General features: G+C 36.2%; 2 protein-coding genes across 2 annotated transcripts; one reads left to right on the top strand and one right to left on the bottom strand.

Moving 5' to 3' along the window:
* Positions 1-1,314: 1,314 nt before the first annotated feature.
* LOC105227218 (uncharacterized) lies at positions 1,315-3,692 on the bottom strand. The gene is made up of 4 exons (XM_011206460.4): positions 3,553-3,692; positions 3,371-3,490; positions 2,869-3,063; positions 1,315-1,874 (listed from the first exon to the last, which is right to left on the bottom strand). Exons 1-4 carry the CDS (start codon positions 3,622-3,624, stop codon positions 1,659-1,661), a joined length of 603 nt encoding a protein of 200 aa, XP_011204762.2. The 5' UTR covers positions 3,625-3,692; the 3' UTR covers positions 1,315-1,658.
* A 594-nt stretch (positions 3,693-4,286) lies between these two features.
* LOC105227221 (uncharacterized) lies at positions 4,287-6,461 on the top strand. Its single transcript, XM_011206463.3, has 2 exons — positions 4,287-4,463; positions 5,905-6,461. Exons 1-2 carry the CDS (start codon positions 4,371-4,373, stop codon positions 6,409-6,411), a joined length of 600 nt encoding a protein of 199 aa, XP_011204765.2. The 5' UTR covers positions 4,287-4,370; the 3' UTR covers positions 6,412-6,461.
* Positions 6,462-14,820: the final 8,359 nt, after the last annotated feature.

The following is a 14,820-nucleotide window of genomic DNA, read 5'->3' on the forward strand; positions in this document are numbered from 1 at the left end:
GAAACTTTTTTAATTGAAGAGGAATCTTCTCGAAATTTGGCATGGCTAAATACCCAAAGTACCGCTACAACCTCCGAAGAAATTGTTTAGATCGAACAAATATGGCATATAGCTGCCATACAAATTGCATGATCGGAACCCAGCTCTTGTATGGAAAACTTTTTCATTTCATGAGATATCTTCACGAAATTTAGCATAGAATATTTTTTAAATCATCGATACAATTTCCGAAGAAACTGTCCAAATCGGATCACTATAGTGTATAGCCGCCATGCAAACCACCCGAACAAAATATTTTTCTTGTATAGAAACTCTTCTATCTGTAAAGGGTATTGTAGATTCTATAACCACGTAAGTCTACGTCAATGAAGAACAAGAAGAAGGAAATTCTAGCTATGATGCAACCGAAGTTAATGCTTTTTTTATTTTTTCGTAGCTCAAGTTATATTAATATCTATCATATACCACTCATAAAATGCGTTGTCACTTGTCATTTGAAGTGTGACTGCTGTCATTGACGCGCTGTCAGCGTTTATGGCTAAACGGTTGGCTATACGGAACTGTCACTTTACGACAATTGAATCAATCAAAGTCATTTGGCAACAAATTTGCAATTTTATTTGCACTCACTTTTTGTTTAGCAAAAAAAGTAGTTTAAGTCGGTTTTCCCTCAACTTAGTTGGGTTTCTAACGCTATTAGAAAGACCCGTGATTTCTCTCGAATTTTTTTTTTTTGCTTTATAGATATATAAATATATGTATCTACCGTTTTTTTTGCAAGCTCTGCCAGCTGCTGACATTAATATGCGCTTCTTTAGCTCGATATCGACAGCTTGCGAATTTCTAATATGCGCAACCCCTCTTAAGCGCTGTTGTTGCCTTTCTTCATGCCTTAAATGTCAATGAGCAAATATTTTGCTCATCTTGTTGTTGTTTTCTACGAATTCTTATAGCATTCGTGATTTATGGTAACGCGCCGTTGAAGGATTTGTCGAGCTACTGTGAATATGAACTGCCAATCGAATTGATGAATACTTTTTGCTCGCAATTAAGCGTGCGCAGAGGGTGATCCGGGTTGCTTGCCCAAATTATGCAGCTTATAACTTTTTTTGTGATTTTTTTTTTAATTTTTTTTAAATTTTTTTTACATTTTTTTTCGATTTCATGCTTGTTCGCAAACACCTCATAATCCACACCCGGCGTGTTAAAATTCAATCGACATTTGAGCGCAAAATATAAATATTGTTGTGGGTAAATATATATACAAACATACATATAATTATACATTAGATACTTACATACAAAATGTAGCTATATAAGCCCGTCTTTCCCTTGCATAGTAATCACAAATTTAATTTATTTATGAAAAACTCAAAATTCCATTGAAATATTTTTGTTCTTTAACTTTTATGTGCATTTTTATGGTGTTGCCACATACTTGATTATTATTATTTTTATTATTATTTTTTATTTTACGATTTAATGCTAAAGACCAAATTACCACAGCAATTATACAAGCACTTTCAACTTTATGATCTGCCACTGGCAGTCATAAAAATACTGCTTCTACTTTATAGCCTAGCCTACACCCAAGTACTTATATGTACATATGTATATTGCCCAAAATTTTTGCTTCTTTCATTTATCCAACTTCGCTTTTAACCCACTTTCGGCAACAGCGCCAAGAGACCCGGCTTCACATTGTTCACATCGTGCACGGTGCCTTCGCCGGTGATGTGATCGTTGATGATCATTTCACGATTCATGCTGGCGTCCACGTGATAAGCGGAGAAATTAATTTCGAAATCGACTTCGGGCAAGGTGGCGAAGGTCACATCCTCGGGATACCAGAATCTATGTATGAAATATTCACCCTGAAATTTACGTGAACGTTTAGTGGGTGTATGTAGTGAATAGTGAGCCTGAAAAATATATTTCACGAAGAAAAAGAGAGAAAGCAAAAGCGCAAGTCAACTACCACTCTCCTCTAATTAACAATTTTTTTATCTGAAAAAATGCTTGATATAGAAAATACATTTAAAAAACGGGTTTTCGAATACTTTTGCTTAGACAAATACGATCAAAGCGATTTAAAAAGTCACCTAGGTTAGTTTCAAAAGTCAATACAAAAGTGATCTCACTTAGAACGCCGGTCCGTTTTTGTACCTATGAACTCCTAAAAACTAAATCAAAAGCCACATACAAAATCACAAAGCGATTTGAAAGACGGCTAATATCAGTTTCGGGTATGTCTTCTAGTTCAATGTAGATAAGGCTGCCCAGATGTTTCAGCCTCAGTCTTGCAAAGCCTGGACAAAGGAGAAGAAAGTGACTGGCTATTTCCACCTCACCCTCCTACTTACAACATCCTACCAGATTTTAAGCCTTACCGCATGAATGCCTATTGGGCCAGTAAGAGCTCCTAAAATTGTGGCAAGATGAACTTTGCTCAAGTAATTCGGTAGATCACTTGATTCTGGAATTCAGAATGACGTCACATTCGTACAAGAAGTGGTCGTCTATCAGCACCAGCTAAGCGCATGGAAGCTCCATGGGTATAATACTATAGTAAAATGCATGATGCCAAAAGAGACTGGATCGTATCCCATTCCGACATGAGCCATTAAACTCTATCGTATTAGATTTTGAAGTACAGCTACGAAAGTTTCCTGGAAGGACTTGCATACATCGAAAAAACGTATCCAGCAATCAACAAAACTCCTAAGTTTGGTACAATTTATAAAACTTTCCTATACATGAAGCGTAAATTATTGTACAAAACATCCCTTAAACCCCCTTATATAGATTCCCTTTCGACTAAAAGTCTCCAAAAAGACCCCTTAAAGAATTAAAAATATTTAATCTTACCTTCACTATCGGACACTTTTCAATCAAATTTCCGTATTCCTTCATATATGTATGTATAAGTGCACCGATCGGAGATGCATTACGCCAACTAATTATGCGACAGAAATTCATTGTCGAATTTGTGGTGAAGAAATATGTGGGATCCTTTTTCTGAACAATGCGAATCTGGGTATGAAGATCAACATCGTGGAGTTCCTAAGGAGAGAAAAATTAAAGCGAAAATTACATTGTGATAGAGAAAGGAAATGGAAATAGATGTAGAGTTACAGCTAGATGTTGGGAGTTAGAGTTAGAGTAAAAATTAGAGTTAAAGGCGAAGTTGGAGCTAGAGTTAAATTTAGAGTTAGAGTTAAGTTACTATTAGAGTTAGAGTTAAAGTCAGAGTTAGAGGTGGAGTTAAAGTTAGAGTTAGAGTTAGAGTTAGAGTTAAAGTTAGGGTAAGAATTAAAGTTTGAGAGTACAGTTAAAAAGACACAGATAAAGACTATTGAAAAATAAATACCTTCAAAACATTAAGCGTAAAGTTAAGATGTGGATCCTTTGGGTCGAAGGCTAGTTTATGCGTCACATACTTCTCATCACTCCAAACTTTGACGTCCTTAAAACTGGGGCGCATAACTTTCTGTGAAAAAAATACAAAAATATGTTCAGAACTATCTCTTTTTTTTTTTAGAAAACACTTACCTCTGCTGCCGCCCAACCGCAGTACAGCACAAAGACGAAATTCAACCAAAATATTTTCATTCTAAGCGCCATTTTAGTAAACTCAGAGGACTCTATGAGCTAAAGATTAAACCTGTTCAACTCGTTTGACATCAAAAAGCCAAAACACCCACATTTTATAGCTTGGTCTATGGGGCATTTATCGAAATAACCAAAATTAAAATGCCATTTAATATAGTTGGAAAATTTTATAATTTTAAATTGCGAAAATCGAACATTATCATTGGGCTGCCATCGCCAGCATTGACGCGTAACGCCCAAATCGAAGCAATTTTTCAAATTTTTTTTTAATACACACACAGATTCGCACAGGTGCCGTCGCGCTTATTTTCCAATCAAATGGCGTTTTGAATGATTTTTGATTGTATTTTAGATTTGCTGCTCCAGTGAAGCTTGAAAATTGCAATGATGCGGTGTTTTTTCGACATTTTTCGAGCGCTGCGTGGCATGCATCATGTTTATTTGAAATGGGATAATAAAAGACATGTGTACATAAATGGTTTTATTCTACATAACAATTAAAATTGTCAAACAAATAATAATTTAAAACCAATTATAAACAAATTTTATGCATTTTTAATTTTTTTATTTTAGAAAATCTGCCGTTTCCGGCATTTTCAGCACCATTATTTTTATATTTTTATGGCTATTATATTTATTTTTGTTTCTAGTATTTTTTATTTATTTTTTTTATGTACTTTTGTGTTCTTGTTTGCCTTGTGGCCACTAGAAAATTATAGTTTTTCGCCAAATTTGCATCAGTTAACTTTTGCAGAGCTATGAAGCTGCCAGCGAACGCGCCCTTTCCACGCAACTTTTTACAAATTGTTGCTATTGTTGTAGTTGTGTGCACACCAATTGCCTGGGGATGGGTAAGTTGGGTTTGGTTGTTAGTTTTGTGCCATCATTATGGTTATTTTTTCGGATTCATTTATTAATTTACTCGCCATCTCAATTTAATTATGATGAAACATTTTAATGGTCGGAAAGTTTGTAATTAAAATGATTTGGTGAAAACTATAATAAAAAATGGTAAAATTCGGTTTAAGTTTATCTACACAGTTTGACTGACCTAATGAGGCGACATAAGTGACAAAAGAATACAATTTTTAATAGTTGCCATCACAAATAAAAAGTTTATAGACACGAACTTGAATTTGCTCGTTCAGCTTGTTTGGCAATTATATGCTATAGTGCTCCGATCTGAACCATATCTTAAGATGTTGTTTCATTGTCTTAGACAATATCTCAAACCAAATTTCATGACGATATCTTAACAAATAAAAAAGTTTTCCATACAAGCACTTGATTCCTATCGTTCAGTTTGTATGACAGCTATATGCTATAGTGGTCCGATAACGACAATTCCGACAAATGAGCAGCTGCTTGTGGAGAAACGGACGTGTGCATTATTTCAAAGCGATATCTCTAAAACTGAGGGACTCAGTCAAAGCAGCTCTGGTGGACTGTTGAAGTTTACCGAGAATCTGAAAGATCAGAAAAGAATTACACAAGATCCTTTCTCGAAACATGTCAGGAAGTTTTTCATCAGCAGCGAAGGCTATTTCCTTTCTTTCATTGGGGCTGCTTTGACGTAGTGGGTCCCAAGCCCAGCGTATAACCCTGGGGAGGAATGTTTCGCCTTCCCAATTAAGCTCGCCTTCAAACTGATGGTTTTTGGCTACCCAGAGGATATTCGAACTAAGTCCGGAAATCGTGAGCTGCTTAAACCATATGTAAACGAATCGTTTCCGGCCATTCCCAAGTGAATGGCGCTCTGAGAACTTTCCTCACTTAAGTGAACTTCTACACATGACTCCATCCACTGGACTTACTGAACGCTAATAATAACATTGAGCTTCCAAACTGGGTGTTCAAAGTTACTCAAGTAGTGAATAATTCTTCAAGATATGGCATCAAGCATCGGAAACGCTAAGCTGTAGAGTCGATGAGCTAGTAAGGGTAAAAATCCTGTCAAAAATTCAAAGTTTTAAAGAAGAAGGTGAGGTGGAAACATCCACCTGCATTTTCCGGCCTTTGCAAGACTAAGGTTGAAGCATCTTGGCAGTCATATCTTTGACGAACCAGGAAACATAGCCGAAACTGGCATTGGTCGCCTCAACAAATTTACCCAAATTGATTCGTCGATTTATAAGGGTCTTTATGTTCAATTTTACAAGAGTCTTAGGTATCACAGCGGACCGTCGTTATAAGCTGTTCAAGTGAGATCCTTGTTAATATTGGTCATTTACCCTAACATAAACTGTCTTAAGCATGCTCTTTTTATACCCATTAATCACGCTTTCCTTACAGCGCTCTTTTAAAGTCATCTTCACCTCTTTCCCCTACACATATAACTCCAATGTGATAGACGCCAAATTGCAGATCCACAACAGCAGCAGCGATACATACCTCTCAGTTGCCTTACAAGTCAATGAAGTGCTCGACGATGTGTATCTTAAATACGCTATTGCTTTGGATTTGGATGAGGGAAACTACACAGTGCTAGCCAATCGTACGGTAAATTTTTGTAAATTTCTTAAACAACATTCAATGGATTCCGTACTGCGTATCATATACGAAGATATACTGAAAGAGGGTAACTTTATCAAGAAATGTCCGATCACGAAAGGTCTTTACACGCTACGCGAATACCACATCGATGAGGAGATGCTGCCCAGTTATGTGCCCGAAGCAAGCTTCTATGCAGCGATGAAGATATCGAAGGCCAACGGGCAAGTGCTCTTCGATGGTAAGCTTTATGGAAAGATCGATAAATCGAAGGGTTTCAACAATCTGAAAATGTTCAGTTTGGGATAATAGGAGGAGCGTAGCTGAAATATCGCGAGGGCAAGGACATTATGAATTAGCAAGCGCACATTTTATGTAAATAAAAGTCAATAAATATATTTTTCATAAAGTTATAAACATTTTAAAATTATTTTCCCAAGTAGTCAATAGCACACGAAGCTCATCTTCATCAGATAATCTTGGTCACATTCGCTTGTGTAGTCATTAAATAGTTGACGGATCTCAGCGCAATATCATTTATTTGCAAATGTGTATAAGTAGGCTCATCCAAGTGGGCTGGCGGGTTGCACGCTTGCCTGTCGTCGGTCCTCGAACGCTGGCTGTTTTGGGGATTTGTTGGGCCGCGCGTCAACCGCAATGCCGCCTTTGCGCTCGCTTGTCAACGTCATTGCCGCGCTTTAATATGCAAAGCAACTGTCATCGTGTTTTGTTGCGCGTCCCCGTCGAACCCGCGCCGCGTCATATGCGACGTAGTTCGCTTGTCACGTGACGACATTGTTCATCATCTGTGAAATTGTGTGCAGTGCGTGCGATGGCGGCTTGATGCGGCTTTCCGCGTTCCGCATTCATTTCGCTATTTGCTTTTCTTACAACTTTATAAAAAATAGTTTTTGGTTCGCTTTTTTTCTGGTATGTGGTGTCACGCTGTCTGCCAGTCGCGATTAATTATGACAATTGTGCAAAGCTGATAATGATGATAGGCTTAAGGAACTCACTCACTTCTGTATGTGATTCAACTCTAATAATGTTTTATATGACTGGAATGTAAGTTTTCACATTTGTTGAGAATTTTTCAACGGACGTGTTGGAATCCTTAAAGAAGTGTGTATGTAACTGAAAAAGTGCATGTAGATGCGGGAATAATAATAAGTGCTTTGATGATTGTTTATTATTAGAAGTTAGTAGAAGCTGGAAGGTGCGAGATCCCACTGGGTATCATTTTCGAAACTCTGACGAACATAACTGACAGCAAATTCACAATGGTCACGGTGCTCCAATAGCTTCAGTTCTTGAGTGAGAACAATTTTATACGGATGCAAGCTCAAATCCTTTTTCAAAATCCGCCAGGTTGTGATTTGGGACAGTCCCAACTCTTGAGAACGTCTTGAAATCGACAATAGCGGTTTTCAACTACTCTCGCCTGAACGGCAGCAATAAAGGATGATCCATTTTGAGCTTCCCTATTTTTTTAAGAAAAAACACAGAAATTTTAAATTTAATGTGAAATGTTTACTATCATTCGAAAAAATATTCCTCAGCATCTATTTTTTGAATGATCTTCAATCTCTTTCAAATATTGGCCGCGGCTACGTCTCAGTTTATCTATCCGTTGAGTCCAATTTTCGGTGACTTGTTCGAGCATTTCGACTGGCGAATGATACGCGTGATGCTCCAATACCTGAATCAAAGCGGGATTGTCTGCATAGACTTTAGACTTTAGATATCCCTACAGGGAAAAGTCTGGCGATGTAATATCACGCGATCTTGGTGGCCAATCCATTGCCCCAAGACGCGTAATTATCTATTCTCCAAAGTGTCCTCTCAATAAATCCATTGATTGTTGTGATATATGGGAAACGGCGCCGTCTTTTTGAAACCAAATAGAACACAATCTTCACCATTGATGATTACGTTCTCACTCGCATCATTTTTGAAGAAATAAGGACCGCTCCGGGCCCCAATCCACCCCAAACCGATGTTTTTGGAATGAAAAGGCAGCTCTTGAATCTCTTTAGGTTGCTCTTCGTCCCAAATGCGGCAATTTTGTTTATTTACATACCCATTAAGCCAGAAATTGTTCTCATCGCTGAACAAAATTTGACTCGAAAGATCTTGGAGCCTTTCCACACTCCATAGAGCGAAGCGATGTCGCTTGGAAAGGTCGAGCGGCTTCAATTCTTCCACAAGCTGTATTTTGTACGTTTTCAATTTAAGATCTCGACCATCATACCTACAAACTCTAACCTGAAACGATCCCGCATGAAACAGGGCTACGTAACCGGAACATATCCAGTTCTCTCTAACTTATTTATTCCCATAATTTCCTCGCTTTAAAGTAACAATTTCTTGTTTCCATATTTACCGTTTCTTAATTGCGGTTGTTGGCGAAAGCAATTATCATAACGGTATGTAATTTATGCACAATTTCAATTAATGACATAATTTAAAAGTAAATTGGCAAATATCTGCATGCAAACATATCAACGCCTAAAGTGATCGTTTATGTGCCAAATCGCCACAATCAACGGTAATTTGTTTGAACAAAATAAAAAGGGAAAAAATGCGCCGTTAGTGCAGCAACAAAGCGTGGTCGCAACCTCTGCACCCACATATTTAACCGCTAGGCATTGGCAAAAACTGGACTGGTCACTTAATACCATGAATATTTGCCGCGGGCATGCCCACCTCCCTTTCGACATATATCCAGGCATGCGTGTGCTTTGTATGGTTGGACATTGCATGTCGCTTTCGTCAAATGTGGCATAATTTATGACACTTTCATTACGTTGACGACAAGCGGCGGCGGCTGCCGACAAATACCAGAAAAGGGGCAAAATCGAAAGCGAAAAAAATGTGTAAGCGCCCAGCTCATTGTTCAAGTGGCCTTATCAGCGAGTGGGTGAGTGGGTGCTGTGTGTTGGCTGACACGTGTTACTACAAAATGCTTACCCGCCCACTCAATCACATTCACATCGCGCACTGGCGTATGGAGAAAAAATCGAGTACACGTAACGACACAACAAGCGTAACGGTATTTGCCGCGTAGTGTGAGGATCATTCATTTGAATTGCGCTGTGTCGTGTTACAAAACGTTTTTCGAATGTTGTTGTCGAGCGCTTTGGAAATTTATTTGCGCACATTTTCTGTTGGCAGTTGTTGAGTGTTGAAGCTGCTGGGAAAAATTCGAGTCGAAGTGAAATTAACTAATGATGAAACTGTATTAGCAACAATTTTGTTTTTAAATATGCTTTAATATTATTTGGTTCCTTCTTTTCAACAAATAATTTGCTATACTTTGTATTATGTCATTTGAGTTTTCCCTTATAAGCTGAATTTTTCCTACAGGGTATGTAAATATTCGCACATTTATATTTTTCTACCTGCTGTTACGTTTGACCAACTGTCACGTTGACATTTTCACCCTAACGGTGTCAATTTTTTAATGCCAATCGTTGTACCCCATTGAAGAGTTAGCGAACAGGGATAAAGGCTTTATGAGTACAAGAATGCTTACTAGGCAAATGATATCCAATTTCACCAAGCAAGCAATTAGCTTTAGCTCCCTAGTTGTCATATCATACTATATACAGATTGGTAAAGTTTGAGAATTTATAAACAAGGATTAACGCTCTCTCATTACATTATTAGCATTCCTTATATCAATAATATAGTTCCTTTTGAGCCAACAGTAAGTCTCTGAACCACATTATCAAATATTACTTCGAAAAAAATATGTTAGCTAGATCCACAATATTTAAAATATCGAACTTAATAATTCAATTCCTAACTAAATATTTTTATATTTTAAATTGAATAGGTGGCAACCCTATTTCGAAATATTTAAGTTTTAAAATGTTTTGTTTTACTATCGTTTGAAAAAAGAAAATTTTAATAAATCGAGAAATATTTTTTTTTTGAAAATCAAAATTTTTTTAATTAATTTTGAAATTGCAAATCTTATCACAAAAGAGTGGCAACACTATTTCGAAATAGTTTTTTTAAATATCAACATTTTATTTTATTTATAGAAGATTTTTATTTCAAACTTGTTAATGTGGAGTTGGCAACCTTATCAGAAAAAAGTGGCAACCATATTTCGATATTTTATTCTAAAATATTTTTTCCTATCGTTGGAAAAAATGTATTTTAATAAATTTAGAAATATTTTGTATTTTTTGAAAATCAAAATTTGTTTATTCATAAAATATTATTTTTTCAAACATGTAAATGTAGAGTTGGCAACCTTATCACTAAATTGGTATAGTTTTATGAAAAATGTAAAGTTTAGATGGCTGTTTTAGTACATCTAATGTGATTAAGTTATTATTTTAAATACCATTCAGATGGCAACCCTAAATGTGAGTACGCAATTTTGAAACAATAGATATTTTATAATAAATAAACTGATTTGGGGTATTAATTTAAAAAAAAAAAAACATAACACAAATTTGAAAAATTTTATGTAAAATAAGTGGCAACCTTGTCAAAAAAGTATTTTAAAAAATGATTTTTTAAAACGTTTTCTCCAATAATTTTCTTTCATAAAATTCCACCAATTTTTAGAAATAATAATATAAGAATTTTCTGGATGGCAACACTGTCAGAAAAATATGTAATTTTAATTATTTTCCTTTATAAAGTTCTACCAAACTTTTTTAAATTTTATAAAATATTCGAGTTGGCAACACTGTCAGAAAATTATGTAATTTTAACTATTGAGGCGCTTTCACAAATAATTTATCTTTATCTCTACCAAATTTTTTTCAGTTTATAAAAGCAATCTAGGTGGCAACGCTGTCAGAAAAATAAATAATTTTAAGTACTTAAGCGTTGCTACTAATAATTTTCATTTATAAGACTCTTTCCAATTTTTAAAAAATATTCGAGATGGCAACCCTGTCCGAAAAATTTTGTTATTTTAATTATTTAATCGTTTTCACTAAGTATATAACTTTATGAATTTCTTGCAATTAAAAAAAAAATTTTATATGTACGTGGCAACCCTTTCAGAAAATTATGCAAAATTGATGATGTACATATATGTTTTCAACACTAATTTTAGTTTTTAAAATTCTAACAAGTTTTCATTAAGTTTTTTTGAGCAACTTCTAAGCACTTAGGCTTATGGAACATAACCTACAAATTCTAGTTTGTGAAGCTCTCTTTCTCCACTCGTTCACAGCGCACCTTTCACTTTGCACACACTCATTTCTCCGCTAACTGCAGTGTTTGATGTTTTTCTTGCATTGTTGTTGCTGTTGCACATATTGTCGACTGTTTTTTGTGCGCCCATTTGACATAATTAAAGGCCATTAATCACGCTCCTGATTCAGTGCGTCAAATGTCCGAACGAAATGCCGCCAGGACGACGACCCACCAAGTAGCAACACAAGCGTATAATTTGTAGGCGGTTTGTTGCTTGCAAAGGTTTATAGGGTTAATACATAATAAAGGTGTAAAAACGCATTCAATAGAAATATGAGAGTGTGTTTGTGTGAGAGAGCTTGAAATTTAAATTTTTAAACTCAAACAGCGTGCGGACTTTACAAATTTCCCTCCGACTTCTTTTTCTCTCTTTTTGCAAGTATTTGCTGCTATCTGTAAAAAGTTAACCAGCCAGCTTCCAGTCATATCAAACACTTGGTGTACGGCTACAAACCTCTATCAGACACTTCATGTCACTCTCTGGGGTCCTTTGCCCCAAAATGAAATGCTCCAGCGATAGCAAACGAATCGGCACTCGAACGCTATCACTCTCGTTGGCTGGCGGTGCAAAATGTCCTACACACACACATATACACATACTAAGCATTCATATGCATATTGGCGATATATTTTTTCGAAGTCAAAAGTTTTTTGCTCCAGCACTTGCCTTCCCAGCGTTCATAGCCGCAAAGTATACTATTTGTTGCCACGTCTGTGTATGCTTTTGTGTGGCTGTGTGTGTTGTTGTGCGTGTGTGTTTTGTGGCGCGTCAATTAACGTTGCTTTGTTGTGGCGTTTATGTTGGACACTTGCTTGCTGCTGCTGCCAAGCATTTGTGGCATTGTTATAACTCACTGTCGTCTGTCGAGACCCCTTTTCACCCACCTTAGGCGTGCAGCGAGCCGGTCGTGTCCCCCTGTTTCTACTGCTACCATTATTTTTAAAATTTTTCCATTTTTTGTTGAATTATTTTTGCTCTGTTCGCCTGCTATTTCTCCAGTCAATTTTGCTGCAATTTTTATAGCAGCGATATGACAAAATATGTACAACAACAATGCCAGTATATGTCACGCTGACAACATAGCAGCGACTATCCGCTGTACTAAATGCTGATATGCGCATATTTTGTTATGTCATGCCTCACTGAATTTTCGGACGTTCATGAACTTTTCCAACAGCTCGGTTGTCTCGTTGGTGGTTTCGTTGGCTAGTTGCTGTCGTGTACTTTTTTAAAGCGGACATTTGATTTTTTTTGGTAGAAAAAATTAAAAACGAAATTATTTTCCAACAACTACAAAATTTTTCTTTAAATTTTATTAACACAAAATTTGGAATTTAATTTTAATTTGATTTTTCAACATTTTTAAGAATTTGAGTTAAACCTAAGTTTTTCGGTGTCTCATTTACCAATGAAAAAATTTAAGGAATATTTTACAAAATTGTAAAAAATTTGGGTTCATCCTAGATTTTGAGTGATCTTAAGTCCCCAAGAGACGAATAAATGCAAAATGTCTATCTGAATGACAGAATTATCTTAATTTTGTTGGAAGCATCCTACCATGCTGCTGATTGATTTACTTCCTGACCCATCAGTATAGCTTCGAGCTTCACGAGTTTTACAATAAACGCGTCTAGAGAATAGTTATCGGTTCCAATGTTTGGACGTTATACTTTCCGAGAGGATTTATTCAGCTTACTCCGGCTTTTATGATTAGATTAAGCATGAGCCAGGTGCCAGTCGGTTCGTTAGGTTCGTCGTTCTACCATAGATATATAGTTGATATATAGCCGGCTTTAAATTGAAGAATACATAGGTTAGGTTATGTTAAAAGGTCGTTCCTAATAGGGATCCCACTTGAACAGCTGTTCAGCCCGTTTGTTTTGTGGCGGTCCTAGACGCCCTTCACTGGACGAATAGAACATTATTGGCTTGACTATGGTTTTTGAAGAGCCAAATCATTACCATTTGGCAAAGTCCCCGCCCTTTTATTATAGCTTCTCTACAGTAATAGGCAACCGATGCCTTAAGTCCTCAATCCTCATTATTTGGCCATCATGATAGTTTTCTATCACGAGCAAGACGTATGTATTTCACTTTATCACCAGATTGGAAACGACCGTTCTGTAGCAAAAGTTTGAGGTGGCTGAAGATTTTTGAGTGACTAAAGTCCTGGAAAGTTTGAGGAGGAATCGAAGCTCAAGCACTTCAAATGAAGTATTTTCTTTTAGAAAGCCTTCTCTTTATATGAAGTCCTTTGGGTAAGATTCAACCTCAAACTTTTCCAGGATTTTAGCCACTGCTTCCGGCCGCACGTTGTTAAAGGTCCCCTCGATGTCTATGTCCTCGATTTCTTCTGCATAAGGACTCCGTTTAGCCATGCCACTGCGTCGTGTAAAGCAGCGTTGATAACATATACGTAAGAAGAATAACAAAACCTAAATCTTACAGTTTCTACTTTCTAAATTACATATATTTCTTTTTTACTTTCAGGTAAGTGAATGGTAATACATAATTATTAATACGTTCATCGGACTTAAGCACGATTTTTTGAAGGTATGTTATAAAAGTGTATTAGAATTTGCATGGAAGCACCAGATAAGCGATTATTTCATTCAAATAGTTATCGCAGCTGAAGTTCTCGTCAGGTTTATTCAATTATTTTATATAACAAAGAGCTAAAAATGACAGTAAAAATATGTGCCATAATTGACCGTCTTTCACTAGATTATCTACGAGCACTGTTTGTTAGAACATACTTATTACTAATATATAATCATATAATATTAATTCGAGCTTTATATATAATATACTAAAAAATATATTAAGTCTACACTGAAGCTCATTTGAACTTTAATGGCAAATCATTAAGACCTTAATAGACTCATAAACGACACACACACCCCAATTACTGAAATACAGTACAACAATAATATATACAGTCAGTCTGACAGGGTCAAGTGAGGTTTCGTATAACTTCACAGACCACGTGTTGCTTAGAATTCATAATCAAAGCCATTGAAATCCCCAAATTTACACAAGAAAAGTTCCACAAAATTTCGTATTCCAGACTATACCGAGACTTAACCGCAAAAAATGGAAATTTAATGCAACGAAAGGGAGTACAAAAGCGTTTTTTCTCACATCATTTGCATTTATTTGCCCAATTCACACCTGACAACTGCCAATAATTGTTTGCGCATCAAATATATATTTTTTTAATTCAAATATATACTTTTTTAATTCGAAAAAAGAAAGCATAAACGACGCGCAATCGACTTACATGTCGGCATTGGTTTTGCCACCTATTTTACGCTGATGATTTTATGGTTCCAAAAGTGTGACATCAATTATTGAATTCGCACCATTGCCATTTCACTGCTGACTGCGCAGCTGTGGCGGCGGTCTTTGCACAATAATTGAATTCAATCGGCATGCATTTTTTGCTATAATTTCATTTTTTTAACACTCATTCAATTATGGCAAACGTTTAA

This window comes from Bactrocera dorsalis, chromosome 5 (genome assembly GCF_023373825.1).
Source record: "Bactrocera dorsalis isolate Fly_Bdor chromosome 5, ASM2337382v1, whole genome shotgun sequence".
NCBI lineage: Eukaryota > Metazoa > Arthropoda > Insecta > Diptera > Tephritidae > Bactrocera > Bactrocera dorsalis.

Excerpts from the sequence above, each read along its gene's own strand:
- LOC105227218 (XM_011206460.4), bottom strand. The coding sequence starts at position 3,624 with ATGGCGCTTAGAATGAAAATATTTTGGTTGAATTTCGTCTTTGTGCTG. Across the intron at positions 3,491-3,552 it reads GCGGTTGGGCGGCAGCAGAG|AAAGTTATGCGCCCCAGTTT; the intron begins GTAAGTGTTTTC and ends TTTTTTTCACAG. Across the intron at positions 3,064-3,370 it reads TTACGCTTAATGTTTTGAAG|GAACTCCACGATGTTGATCT; the intron begins GTATTTATTTTT and ends TTCTCTCCTTAG.
- LOC105227221 (XM_011206463.3), top strand. The coding sequence starts at position 4,371 with ATGAAGCTGCCAGCGAACGCGCCCTTTCCACGCAACTTTTTACAAATT. Across the intron at positions 4,464-5,904 it reads CACCAATTGCCTGGGGATGG|CGCTCTTTTAAAGTCATCTT; the intron begins GTAAGTTGGGTT and ends CTTTCCTTACAG.